Source organism: Euprymna scolopes, chromosome 7, assembly GCF_053919585.1.
Source record: "Euprymna scolopes isolate OS-2025 chromosome 7, ASM5391958v1, whole genome shotgun sequence".
NCBI classification, from domain to species: Eukaryota; Metazoa; Mollusca; class Cephalopoda; order Sepiida; family Sepiolidae; genus Euprymna; species Euprymna scolopes.
The window spans coordinates 142,714,728-142,728,218 of record NC_136488.1 but is presented as its reverse complement, the minus strand read 5'-3'; the positions used below and the strand labels follow the sequence as shown (position 1 = coordinate 142,728,218).

The following is a 13,491-nucleotide window of genomic DNA, read 5'->3' as shown; positions in this document are numbered from 1 at the left end:
CAAAAGCAGTGGAGGTAGAAGTCATTATTAAGTTTGATTGTTGAATGTTTTCATACACTTTTCATACAATTTTTGTACAATTTAATAGAATTTTTGTCTTTGGTCTTATAATTTTGATCATGTGTAATTATGTAAGACATGGAGTCAGTTAAGGATGATCTAAAGAAATTGAGATTACGACTAAGCTTTGCACAAGAGCAAGAGTCCTGGAGAAGAGCCATCAGGCAAAACTGTCCAACCTATGCTAGCATGGAAATGGATGTTGAACAATGTTTTTTTTTACTGTTATTTCACTTGCAAATAGACAAATATTAAAGGCATGCCCAGATTCACTTTAATTTTTATAGATTTAATCTGACATTCAGTAGTTCAATGTTAAATCAATTCGGTGGAATTTTAGTTTATAGAAAGATTAATACATTTTGTATTTAAAAAATCGGTGGTTCCAATAACCCTTTGAAACCTGAAAATTATCTCTTCTGAGTTTGGTAAGAAACCGTTTTTTTTTTGTTTTTTTTTACATGATTCAGACATAACTTATAACGTATTACTTACAATTTTAATCTAAAGATTTTTTGATGCAAGTCCTGAATTCAATCTAATTAAAAAACGAATATACAAAACATCTTTCTGAGCTACATACTCGTCACGGAACAAAAATGTCATATTCCAAAAAAGCAAAAAAATGATGTTACTTTTTATTCCAGTCTTCAACATCCGACATTCGCTGCAAATTTATCAAGAATCAACTTTAGTTTTGTTATTTATTGGGTAAAAGGAGCAAAGTCCATGAGCGGGAAATTGGTTCTAACAGCTTTCCACCCCAAGCAGAAAAAGGTAAGAGAAATCTTAAATAGTTTCATTTTAGAAATGAAACAAAAATAAGTTCTTTCAATCTTTCTGAAATGCGAGGTTATTCTTACTAGTGATGGGACGATTCTAAAAAATGTTCTTGATTCCGATACAATTATTAATTCCGATTATAAAATCACTTAATCGCCTAAAAAGGTAGAATTTCAAATAATTAGGCGGGTGGGGTGGTGCAGAAAGTCCTAATCTAATTTTAAATCTAGATATAATTTTCTTTTTTTAATTTGATAAAGTTAATGTTTTCGCTTGGATAAACTCATTGTGAGATTTGCATCTATATTTTTCGCTTGTGTCATTTTCTTTCTCTATTTTTTTAATGGAAATCGCTCCAGACAAGACATGAAGCAACTTGATGTAAGGAGAGCTAAAAATAAAAATACTACTTCAAGGTCAAAGACTTGCCAACGATAAGTGTTAGATGGAATAGATTCTGGCTTTTTTCAGAAACATCACTTATGGAATGTGAGGACTAAAGGACAAAATAAAGGAAGCGAGAGTTACAAAAGTAAACCCAAGATCTGCTTTCTACATTTATTAAAAGTTTAAGTCTTTAATTTTTTTTTTTTTTTTTTTTTTTTTTTGCTATATTTTATTTCCACGAGTTTTTACTTTCTTCCGGACACTTATTGTTTCACAATACAAAGTCAAAACACTGTTATAGAAATACCATTATATTCAGTTTTACATGCTGGTATGTGTCTGTTGGTTTTCAGAAATTGATTTAAATCACTCTTGGTTGAACACTGTATGCATGCAGACTGTGTTGGAATTATCAATGTGATAGTTCTTTTTTACTGCAATCATGTTTTTGAGTTTGGAAACGTTGCCCCCCCCCCCCTTCCCTGTCTGGTTTATGATGACGTGTGATTTAAGCATTAAATATATCGGAGTTATCTCCCTTTAATTGCTCATATATGTATATATATAATTTGTTTTTTTTTTCTATAGTCTAGACAGGTTTAATCTCTTGATTTATAAAATCGTTAATATTGTTCTCTGACACCTTCGTTCATTATGTGTCAACTTTCCTCCCTCCTCTCGTCTCCGTTTCTCTCTCTTAGTGAATTCATACCCCGCTCTATATATTTATGTCATACTGACTGACCCTCTTTTCATTCCCTCTAATCTTTCCCCCAAAATATCTTTTTTACCTCCCCTTCTTCAAATAAAATTTGATTTTTGTAATTAATTTAAAATCCATAAGATCTTTAACTTTGCTCCATGCCAGCCATGGCTAAGTTTATCTCCTCTAAAATTGAAAATGGTCCTGAACCATTTTTAATTCTTCTGGCCAGATGAGATCTATTACGGTCTGCATATCGTAGCAAGATATGCATGTATTTACATATAGAATAAGATATATATATATATATATATATATATATATATATATATATATATATATATATATATATACTAGCCGATTTACCCGAGCTTTGCTACGGATATATTTGTATTACACAATACTAATTGGCATTCTTTTAATATTTATGTAATTACAGGTTCGAAACCAAAACTTCTGGGTAAACGACATTTCTTGTACCACTGGTAAAAATGTAAACGAAAGTTCTACATTACATAGAAAAAAAAAAACTGTACAGGTCCGTTTTCAGTTTGTGTTGCTCCCAAAAATGTAAATTAGGATTTTTGCGGATAAACTATGCTTGGTTGTGTATATAAAAAGTACCCCATTTTTAATAAAGGAAGGACTTTCACATAAAAATTTAATAAACAAAAGATACGGCAAAAATTGAATTACACTTGTAAATCATATCTAAAAAATAGCACGGTTCGTAAACTGCAGAAGTACTAAACAGATAAAAACACCCGCATTTTTGTACTTCTGCAATTATTTTTCTTTGAGTGACACTGAGACATAAAGCGACACCCCCTCCCCCCGAAAAAAAACCATAATTACGTCGAAACTCCCCCACACAAATAGATATTATCAACTAAATCAATTACCCAGACAGGAAAACATAAGATCTTTCTCAAAAGAAAATCGAAGAAAAAAAAGAGAAAAAAAAAAAAAACGCGTAGGAATATATCTGATATAAAAAGCATTACTTTACCTTGTTTCTTTTTCAAACTATTATGGAAACGATAATAAAATTCAGACAGTCAAGTGAATAGTTGAAAAATGATTTTAAAATCGTCCGTAGGAAATAAATTTTAACCTTTTGATAAACGTGCTCACACCTTACAATGAATCGACATTTATAGCCGAGACTTTAATAGAGGGCTAACGATTTAAAATATTTTGTCGAAAAATAAAATCATCCTTAGCCTAATTATTTATTTTTTTTTATCAATATTTGTAATTTTTACATTTATAGAAAATAAATAATTAAAACAAATCATTTTATCACCATATCTCGTGATTTGGTTAAAAACTATATCCGTTCATAACCGGAAGTGAAATATCAGTGAAAATTACTTAAAATGTGCCAGTTTAGCAAATAGTACAAAATAACTTGAATTAAAATAATTTAAATAAATTAACTTTAAATAATACTCTTAAATAGAACAATTACATCAATTACATTACTATAATCAGTAATTTTAATTGAGCGAATTATTTAAAAAGATTTTCTTTAATATAATATGCAAATTAGATTAGTTCTATCATGTACATTGCCTTCAATATAGTGTATATATATTGATCATGATGCTATTTATTTATATAGAAAATCTTATAGTAAATAAAATTTTTATAGATAACCGTTTTCAGCAGGAAGTTTTGTATATATTAATCAAATTGTGAACAAACAAACAAACAAACAAACAGACAGGATTATGGATTTATATATATAATAAATATATATAATGCTTCTTATCTTAGATTGAGCATTTGGGAAATGTTATACAAATTATCATTAGCATATGAAGCGATGCTCTTTGTGTAAACAAATTGAGCTTAGGTACAATGTCAATACATTGTTAATTCACTGCCCGCATAGCAGCAGCCATATAACACAACAGTTAGAAGCTCCGACTGTCGTTTGGGCGATCAGGTTTCGATTCTGGCTTGAGGTAGTTGCTTGTCTATCCGCACTGATGAGCTGTGAAACAGCGAAACAGTACTGTATGTGGATGACTATATATATATATATATATATATATATATATATATATATAAGTGTATGACGTGTTTTTTCCTCTCTTCATTTGTATCCATGTAAATAAACAGACATGTCCTTTGCGCCTCTGTGTGCAAGTCTAAAAAAAATGTAACATTGTTAATTGATTTGTTTTCTTTTATGAACCATTGATATGACTTCCCATTTGAAGATTATTTAAAGAAGTAAGGTATGTTTTCTTTATTTACTTCATAATTAACTTACACAGGTTATTAATTAACCTACAGACTGTTCATTAACTGAATATAAGTATATTTCCATCCAGAGTTTGAATCCTGAAACCGGTAGAACTGATGATTTTTAGTTAAGGTGAAACATCTATGTGTATCTTTAGGAGTGTGTTCTGCACTAGTTTTGGAGTTTGGCTTAAGGGTATTTTGTTATGAGAAAAGTATTTTGGTGATGAGCCAGATTCAGAGAAATATTTTTAGTGACAAGGTTTTACAGGTTTTATAATCAAATGTGAGAAAAACGAGAGACACATTATAAAACAAAATAATGAATTAAAATTTCACAAAAGAGAAATTTTATATATGTTTGAATAGAATTTTACAGTAATAGGAAAGACATAAAATGTTCACGAATATTCTTAGAGCTCTTGTAAAAACAAGGGGGATTCATTAACTGAGACATTGAAGAAATTTGAATCGATTAATTAAGACCTTTGAGTTTCAGGAGTCAGGAAAACGTATTCAAAACTTCTCTTCTCATTTTTATATATGATAATCCATTGAAAGTTGTTTATAAGAGTCAACATTCATTTGTTTTTATATTAATGAAATATTTCAATGAGAAAGATTACAAATATTTCAATGAATAAAGTTTATACAGATTGACAGACGATAATGTCAATGAGTTGTGTGTGTGTGTGTGTGTGTGTGTGTGTGTGTGTGTGTGTGTGTGTGTGTTTATTAATGTTTGTGTGCATGTGAGTGGAGAGAAATGTTGCAGAGATGTGTACAGACAATGGGCTGCCCAGCGACACCAGTCCGTAAACTCAGGTTAACTGGGTTCCGCTGGTTTATTAAAGAAAAATTTGGGCTTTAAATAAGATTTTTGGTAGCTCCCAGGAAGACCATTTCAAATAAATTCAGAAAGTTTTCTGGTTGGTTCAAAATATATTTATTTGTTTTTATTCATGACTGTGCATGTGCAGACGACATGCGCAGACAACATGCGGACAAAGGCATTTACACATTTTGATTTTTTACGTTAATGTGTAAACATTGACTACTACAGACCTCCCTTCTCTGATATAATACTGTCCTTAAATGATTTCACCTGCTATTTACTTGTTTATCTATTATTTATTTTTTATTTAATCAAGCCGTTTTTTTCTGTGTCATTTTTACCTACATAAATTTGTAATTATTATCTTACGTAGGTTTTGTGCATATTTGCAGTCGCATTCATCTGTTATAACAAATTATTACGTCTATCCATTTTTTTACTTATCTATTTTATCGAGCCGTTTTTTTTTTCTGTGCCATTTTTTTTCTGTGCCATTGTTTCTAAATTAGTTATTAAGATCTATAAATTTTATTTTTACTGGTAGTTTAAAAGTAACAAATACAGGGTGGAACGATAAAATTGTCGCCCTAAAGAAAACAACACTACAACTTTATTTTAAAACTTTTATTGAAAAAAATCAATTCAGATAACTTGATTATGTAGTAGAGCTGACATCTATTCAATGTAGCCGCTTTCAGCCTCAATCACCACCTTGATACGGGTCCGAATATGGGAGCATACCTTTTCCACAAGCGCCGGTGGGAGCTCAGTGAATACTCGGCAGATCGCGGCGATCAGGCTGGCTTTGATGTTGTGGGAGGTCATGTTGGTGATGTTCTTGATGTATGACCAAACAAAGTAGTCCAGTGAGTTCAAGTCAGGGGAAGGAGGTGGGGACCAGTGAGAAAAGAGTACAAAGTCATAACACTTTTTCTGAAGCCAAGAACTTTGGACTTGTGGGCCAGTGCGAAGTTCTGCTGTCACACCAAGGGTCTGCCAGCGGCCATCTGATTGCAGAGGATCACCACACTCTTCAGCACATCCAGGTACACTCTGGTGTTGACTTTCAAGCTGACTTCGAAGATGTGAGGTGGCATGATGTGGCCCTCACTTGAAACCACATCAAAGACCATAACTGTGGTTGGAAACTTAATTGAGCTGTGCTCCTCAGATGTTGATTTGCATTTTGAGGGTGCTGGCAATGGTCATGTTGTCATAACTTGGATCAGTCAAGAGCATGTATTTTACAGTGGCACATCTCCAATCTCACTCGTTGAACATTGTGTCACTTTTAGACACGATAGAAGGCTCCTATCACTCTTGGGATTTGTACACAACTGACCAAACTGCAACAAAAAAAGAAAACCGGTTTTTATCAAACGGAAATGGAATCAGGTCGTCTTTTCTATGATGACAATTTATCGTTCCTTGCTGTATTCACCATTTTATCATTGGTACCAGCAATCGAAAATTAAGTTTTAAGCAAAGAAAACAAATTTTAAGAATCGTTTTTGGAATCAGAAATTCGGCTCAAATTTTTCTGATATTAAGAATCGTCCCAACACTAATTCTTACATACAAGATGTTCCGAAGACGAAATGGAAACTCCTTTTCTATATATCTATAAAAGTGAGAATGTATGTGTGTGTGTGTGTGAGAGAGAGAGAGAGAGAGGACACTTTTCAACCTATATACTCAACACATTTTTTGATCTACAGACTTGAAATTTGATATATAGGATATTCAGATATGTGGAAAACTTTTTAATCGATTTTCATCCGGAAAAACGAGCTGCAAAAGGGTAAAAATTGAAAAATTGGCACATGGGGGGGGGGCAAATTTTTATCCGTTTGTCAACTGTTTCACAAATGCAAATTTTTTTTATTGCGTTTTCACTCCAAACAAGAGACAGTGCCACTTTGATGTAAGGGAGTAGTATCTGGGACATAATTTGTAGGGGTACTAAGTAGGGAGCTGAGCAGCAAGATGTTTGTTTACATTACACTTGAACTTCTGCACGTCAGTGCAGTCGGGGAAACAGGAACCCGGAGGTGAATTCCAAAGTCTAGCAGTTCTAGGGAAGAAACTATTAGAGTAGAAAGCTTTCTTACATCTGTGTAGGGGTGGGATTTTGCTGCTTGTTGAGTTTGTCAGGGGTATTTACATCGAGGGGGTACAAGGGTTTGTAGTTCATCAGTGCGTCTACCATTAAAGTATTTGTAAAACAAGCAGAAGGATGCAACATTTCATCGATGGGACAAAGGCTGAAGTCTAGCTGATAGTGCTGAATCTATTAGGTTGGTGATTCTCTTTTGAACTCTGTCTAAGAGGAAGAGACTGGGAGCAGATTCACCAGACCAAATGTAACAACAATATTCCATTCAAGGGCGAATGATGGCCTTGTAAAGGTACAGAATACTCTCAGGTGTAAGTAAATTTCTAGCACAGTAGAGAGAGCCCACCTTCTTTGCAGCAGCCTTGGCAATGCACTCAATGTATCTGTTCCAACTCATGTTCCCCGTGAACGTTAAGCCGCGGAGTTTGAATGAACTACTTTCAGTTTATGTATCATTAGCCATGGCTATTAATGGTTGAGAAAGTTTGTTGTAGTTATTAAAGGAAATGAGCTTAGTCTTGGCAACATTGAATGCGACCATTTTTGTCCCGATTCCAACATAGACCGGAGGTTTTCCTCCTGGGTGTCTGCCTTTGCCTTGGATATGTGTTCATTCGTTTTCCCGTTGTGTCTGTTATAAAGCATGGTGTCATTAGCAGATATAACCATCTCAAAGATAATTTTATCAGAGAGGTCATTTATGAATATCAGGAATAATAATGGTCCGAAGGACCCCTGAGCCACACCCACATTTATATAATATTGTTTTGACGTATGACTATCGAGGACAACCTGGATTCTTTTCTTATTTAAGAAGGATTTAATTATGTTAAGTATTCGTCCAGTAATACCATAGGATCTGATTTTCATAAGACCATCGTGCTACACCCTGTCAAAGGCCTTACATATATATAGGGCTACTGCCCTAGCCTCCCCTGCTTTATCCAGTGCGTTGTTCAGAGATTACAGTTAGAATATCTGCAGTAGAACGGGCTTGTGTAAACCCATACTGTAGGTCGGAGAGAAAGTTAGCAGCTGTGAGGTAGTGAACTAGAGCTTGATTAATTATGGGCTCAAATATTTTAGCGAAAAGAGGTAGGAGGCTAACGGGGCAATAATTTAATGGGTCAGTTCTTTCGCCAGAATTCTTGTAAACTGGTACCACAGAAGCGGTTTTCCAGCATTCAAGAAAGCAAAATTCATTAAAGGATTTGTCGAAAAGTTTGGAAAGAACTGGAGCAACCTCAGCAGAGTATTTTTTTAATAGTACGGCCGGGATGAGATCAGGTCCACATGCTTTTGAGGTGTCTATGTTTTTTATGATATGCACTTGACAAGGGGTGATTTTCAGATCATCTAATGTGTTTTCTGTTTGTAGAGGAAAATCTGGAAGGGAGTGGTTTGCTGGGTCCAAAGTAGAGTTGCAAACAAACCGCTGGGCAAGTAGATTGCCATGCAAACAACTTCAAGATTGTTGGATAGTGGGGGAATTATTGATTGCCCATTATTTACTACACTGTTATAGATTTTCCAGAAGTCATGAGTTCCTAATTTCTGTGCTTCAATGGTGATTTCGATATATTCTATCTTGACTGTGACTATTTTCTTCTTGCAATTACTTTTAGCTTCTATAAACTTTTGTCTGTTTATACTTGCTGCCTTTGAGCAATGGCAGCTACACAAGTAGAAGTAAACCATTGGGAAGAGTGGGGTTTGCTATAGAACTTCCATGTGGGAACATGTGTTTCAATTGCCGTTTTGAACCATTCAGTGGTCTCATTTGTGCACTATTCAGCAGGAAGAGAAAAAATATTTCTTTATGGAGCATCTCTTATGTGATTCCTGATGGCATCCAAGTCAGCCTTATTGTTTTGAGCAGTGGCTTTTCAACTTGGGGTCGAGAGTTTAGAATGATGTCTGTCATTACTACAGCATGATCAGCATTTCCGAGAGAATAATGAGCATTTGTCAAGTAATCCTCAGGAACTGTGGTCAGAAATAGGTCCAGAAGTGAGGCTTGCTAGTCCTGATGATCTTGGAGATGGGGTGGGAATGTTACGCCTGTGTCAAAGAATGAGATATAGAAAAGTTTTGTGTCATGCTACCAGTTAGAAAAGTCAAGCCAACTACTGTGGTGGACATTAAAGTCACCAAATATATTTGGGTGCTAGTTTCTAGGGAGAGTGCTACATCTATACTGCTAGAGACATGATTGATTAGAGTACAGTTTTGGGTCAAGGGAGAGTGGTAAAGAAAATATAAGTAGTTAACGCTATGTTGTAAGACTAGTCTAAAGCACATGAAGACCTGGAGGAAGTAACCAGACAACAGTGGCTACTGGAACGGAGCTGCTAGACGTCAGCGGGCACTGGAACAAACAACTGGACGATAGTAGGAAGTGTAACAGGACTAATGGACGTCAGTAGGCACTTGAGGAAGTAACCAGACGACAGTGGGTACTAGAACAGGGTTGCTGGACGTCAATAGGCACTGGAGTAGGTAACCAGAAGATTACTAGAACAGGCCTGTTATACGTCAGTAGGCATTGGAGTAGGTAACTAGATGACAGTGGGTACTGGAACATACTGTGACACATATTTTCTAGTTCTGACGAATTGTGAATAGATTCTTTGATCTAGTGTTGTACTGAAACAGAGTAAATTGAAAGAAAGAACAAGACAAAGAGATAGACATGTGTTTTCAATTCATACCAGAGTTAAACCTATTGGTGCTTTTTTGTTATTAAAAGCAAAATTCAAAAATCGAAATATTGAATTTCAAGTAAATTTAACGAAATTGCAGATTAATAGATAGGTTTCACCAATCTAAATTCTTACATAAAAAAAGTCAAATTAAACTCTGGAAAATAACGACACTCAACAAAGAACATGAAATAAATGTATTAATACGAAATAAACAGCATTTATTTACGTGTTAGGAATATTAATTTAAATCGTTCCAGCATGTTTTCTTGTGTTGAATGTTTATAATGAAGAATTAGTGAAGTGAGGATTTTTTTTGAGATTAACATAAGGTTTGAAATTACTGATTTTTTATGATCAGAGTGTCGCACGTGGACTTAAAGTTAATGTGGCTATTTTCTGAGGGAAACACTCCATAAATCATATAAGCGAATGCGTGTTCATATCCTAAGAACAGTAATTTAAAATAAAATTGTTTAAAAAAAAAATTGAAATTCTCATTCGATTTGGTAACTTTCCATGATGAGAATTAAAGTTCATCTGCATGGTGTGCAAATTCGGGATGGGGAGGTTTAACGTCTTCCAGTGACGGAGTTATTCTGAACATTTTTAAGAGGAAAACTGATTTGATTTTTCCTGGGCAAATCTTTATATACAGATGTTCTCGAATGTTCTAGCCTGTTTACTGTATTTCTACACGAGGAAACGTAACGTAGTTCCTTTTGTTTTATGTATGCATGTGGTCGCATCACAATGTTGTGTTCTTACACGTTCTTCATGCATGTGGGCATTGAAAACGGTGATCGCTATGAAATGTTCCTGCCGGGGATTTGTTCCGGCTCTATGTAGTGGTTGCTACATGTTCTTTAAGAAAGTTATATGAAAAAAATACGTCCCATAAACTGAATGTCATATTTTATTTGTACATTAAAAAATATTTATTTTTAAATTAATTATTTTGAAATATAAAATATTACATTTTATTTGTAAATTAAAAAAAATTATTTTGAAATATTGTTGCTAATATACTAATTTTTTTAAATTTAAATTAATTCAGTAAATGTTTTTGCTGTATTATATTATTACTTTATGGAATTGTTTTGAACTATAAAAAAAATTTGGTTTGAAAAAAAATAATCATTAAAATTTGGATTGTCTCCCCATTTCCCTACTAGAATTCTGTCAAAAATGAGAACAAGAAATACTTCCAGTTAGTTAACATGTTAAAAATTCTTATGTCATAGAAAAAAGTTTACAGCCTCTTTCCCACAGCAGAGATGTTGCAAGCCTGTCTGTGCTCTATCATTATTTTCATGGCAAGTGCTCGTCTGAGCTCCAATCTATGGTCCCCCCCTTGCCAAACTTTCACAAAAACCACTTGACTAGCTACAACCACTATCAACAATTTTCTCCACTCTCTATCTGTGCTTAAATCTAAACACAGATTCCATGAACAAAGCTTCTTTCCTAGAACTGTCTGCATGTGGAACTCTGTGCCACTGGCCTGCTTCCCAACCAATTACAATATGGTAGCCTTCAAGTCAAATATAAACAAGTTCTGATTGAGTTGTCCCCTTAAATAATCCAAATTTTACCAAATCTACACTATTAACGATTAATACACTACCGCCTTACATTGATTAACCATTATCCTCGAGTGGCCTTAAGGCATTGGCAAGTGATAATCAGGGCCGTGACAAAACATATTCTTTTCATTGTTTTGACTCTTGAGTATATATATCCGTTGATATCTTATATGTTTTTATCAGACGGATGTGATTCTTGGTTGATTAGGTGTGTCTAACCGAGAGTCAAAAGAATGAAAAGAATACTCTGTTGTCACAGCTCTAGTGATGACCCCCTTGTAAAAAAAAGAAAAAAGAAAAGACGTTGATTTTATTCTGTAAAAAAAAATGTCTTTTTTATTTTTCACAAATACTAAATAATAATTTCTAAACGTTATTTCTAATTTTGCAGATAGTGGAATGTTTGTCAGGACCAGTGATTCTAGAGACCGATTACGTGGAGACAAAATATCGATATGGTTATCACATGTTTGGCGATTTGCATGCATCGTTCCTCGATGTTGATGTGGACAAAAATATCATAATCCTCGCTAAATTTTATCAGCTTCAAGAGAAGCACGAATATTTCCAAGTTAAAAATATGCTGAAAGACGTCCCATTAAAAGACAGCCTGGCAGCATGGACGGCTTTACCATTATTGAAAGATTCCAATCAAGGTAAGAATTCACAAGAGATGAAGAATCTCTGCATATATAAACTAGTGGGGTGGTGGGGGCCGCCCGGGGTTGCTCAGTCATAAAAAAACAAAAAATTGTGACAACGGGGGCAGAGGCAGTGGAGGGGGCGGCGTTGCCTGATCGTAAAAAAAAAAAAAGTCGTAACTTGGAAACCGAAAGCAAAATTTTGTAAGTAAAAAAAAAAAAAGAAAGAAAAAGAATGATGCATGCTGGACGCGAACTCACAAAGCATAAAACCATAAGCGAGCACTCCATCCATCGAACTAAGATTCTAACAACACTATCACATTGTAAATTTATCTATATATATAAAAGCGAAAATGTATGTATGTGTGTGTGTTCACTTTTTCTGTATGTCTACAAAAGGCTTTTTTCAGAGAAGCGGTCAGTCGCTTCACAACTTTCTAAAACTTTTATATCACATATAAATTGTAATATCTCAGAGTTAAGAATGAAGCTCGCCTGTCTATTTAATTTGCTCGATTTCGGGAAGATAAATATTCAACATTTGTCGCTCGCCGCATGTGGGTTAGTCTTTTTCCTATAACATCTTGGAAAAATAAAAATAAAAAAAAGCGTTCCGCAGTAAATGAATATTATCCCGCAGTCAAACTTGACCTCATTAACTCATTAAAACGTGCACCTGCCAAATCCAAGTAATTAAATAAATTCAAACGTGTTTCCGTTAGCATCTCGCGGTGGGGCAATGGTTAACGTCGCACTTTTTTTTTTCACACTTTAATTTACAACTTTGCCTCAAGGGTTCGGGTTCGATCCTCATACTTACTTTTTTTTTACCCCCCCCCCCTGGAGTTTCCACACACATCTCCAAACACCGAGTACCCCTCGCTAGTCTATTTGAAAATAAACTTGCATTTGCGCATATGTGTATATGTGTTGCGCATATGTGTATATGTGTTGCGCATATGTGTTTAAGATTCAGTGTCATTTCTTTTTTTCTTTTACATGACCATCCCTTCAAACAAAACGACATTTCTGCAGGAAATAATCTACAATTTTTTCTGATTTTTAGATATTATTTGTCCGAGAGAACACTCTTTCTTACGATACCATGCCACAACGATACGGATGAAGAAAGTTTTTAATGGCCATACAAACACACACGCACATGTTTACCCTTTATATAATAGACTAACATGGAGATCCGGCGTTGCCTGGGAGGACATGAAGTTTGGTTTGGACGTAGCTGCTATACTAAGGATTTTGAGCAGAAAAGAACAGAAGTAGTAGGTGACAACTTCCTCATCAGATATTTCAACAGCCCGTGTGCTGGAAGCCCCCCCCCCCATTAATCAAAACAACTTTTCTTTCAATCAAAGTAGCAGCGAGTGCCCATGCGACCACAAAAAAAAAAAAAAATTACCCGCG

General features: G+C 34.6%; 1 protein-coding gene across 7 annotated transcripts in view; it reads left to right on the top strand.

The window, feature by feature from the left end:
* Positions 1-13,491, top strand: part of LOC145280013 (uncharacterized) — a 183,187-nt gene that overhangs the window by 102,858 nt on the left and 66,838 nt on the right. For 6 of the 7 annotated variants that reach the window (XM_080131648.1, XM_080131646.1, XM_080131647.1 and 3 more), the window contains 2 exons: positions 708-837; positions 11,817-12,081. In XM_080131648.1, coding sequence (XP_079987774.1) covers positions 708-837; positions 11,817-12,081 — 395 coding nt within the window. The remainder of the gene's footprint in view (positions 1-707; positions 838-11,816; positions 12,082-13,491) is intronic. The other variant, XM_080131649.1, reaches the window with a different exon arrangement.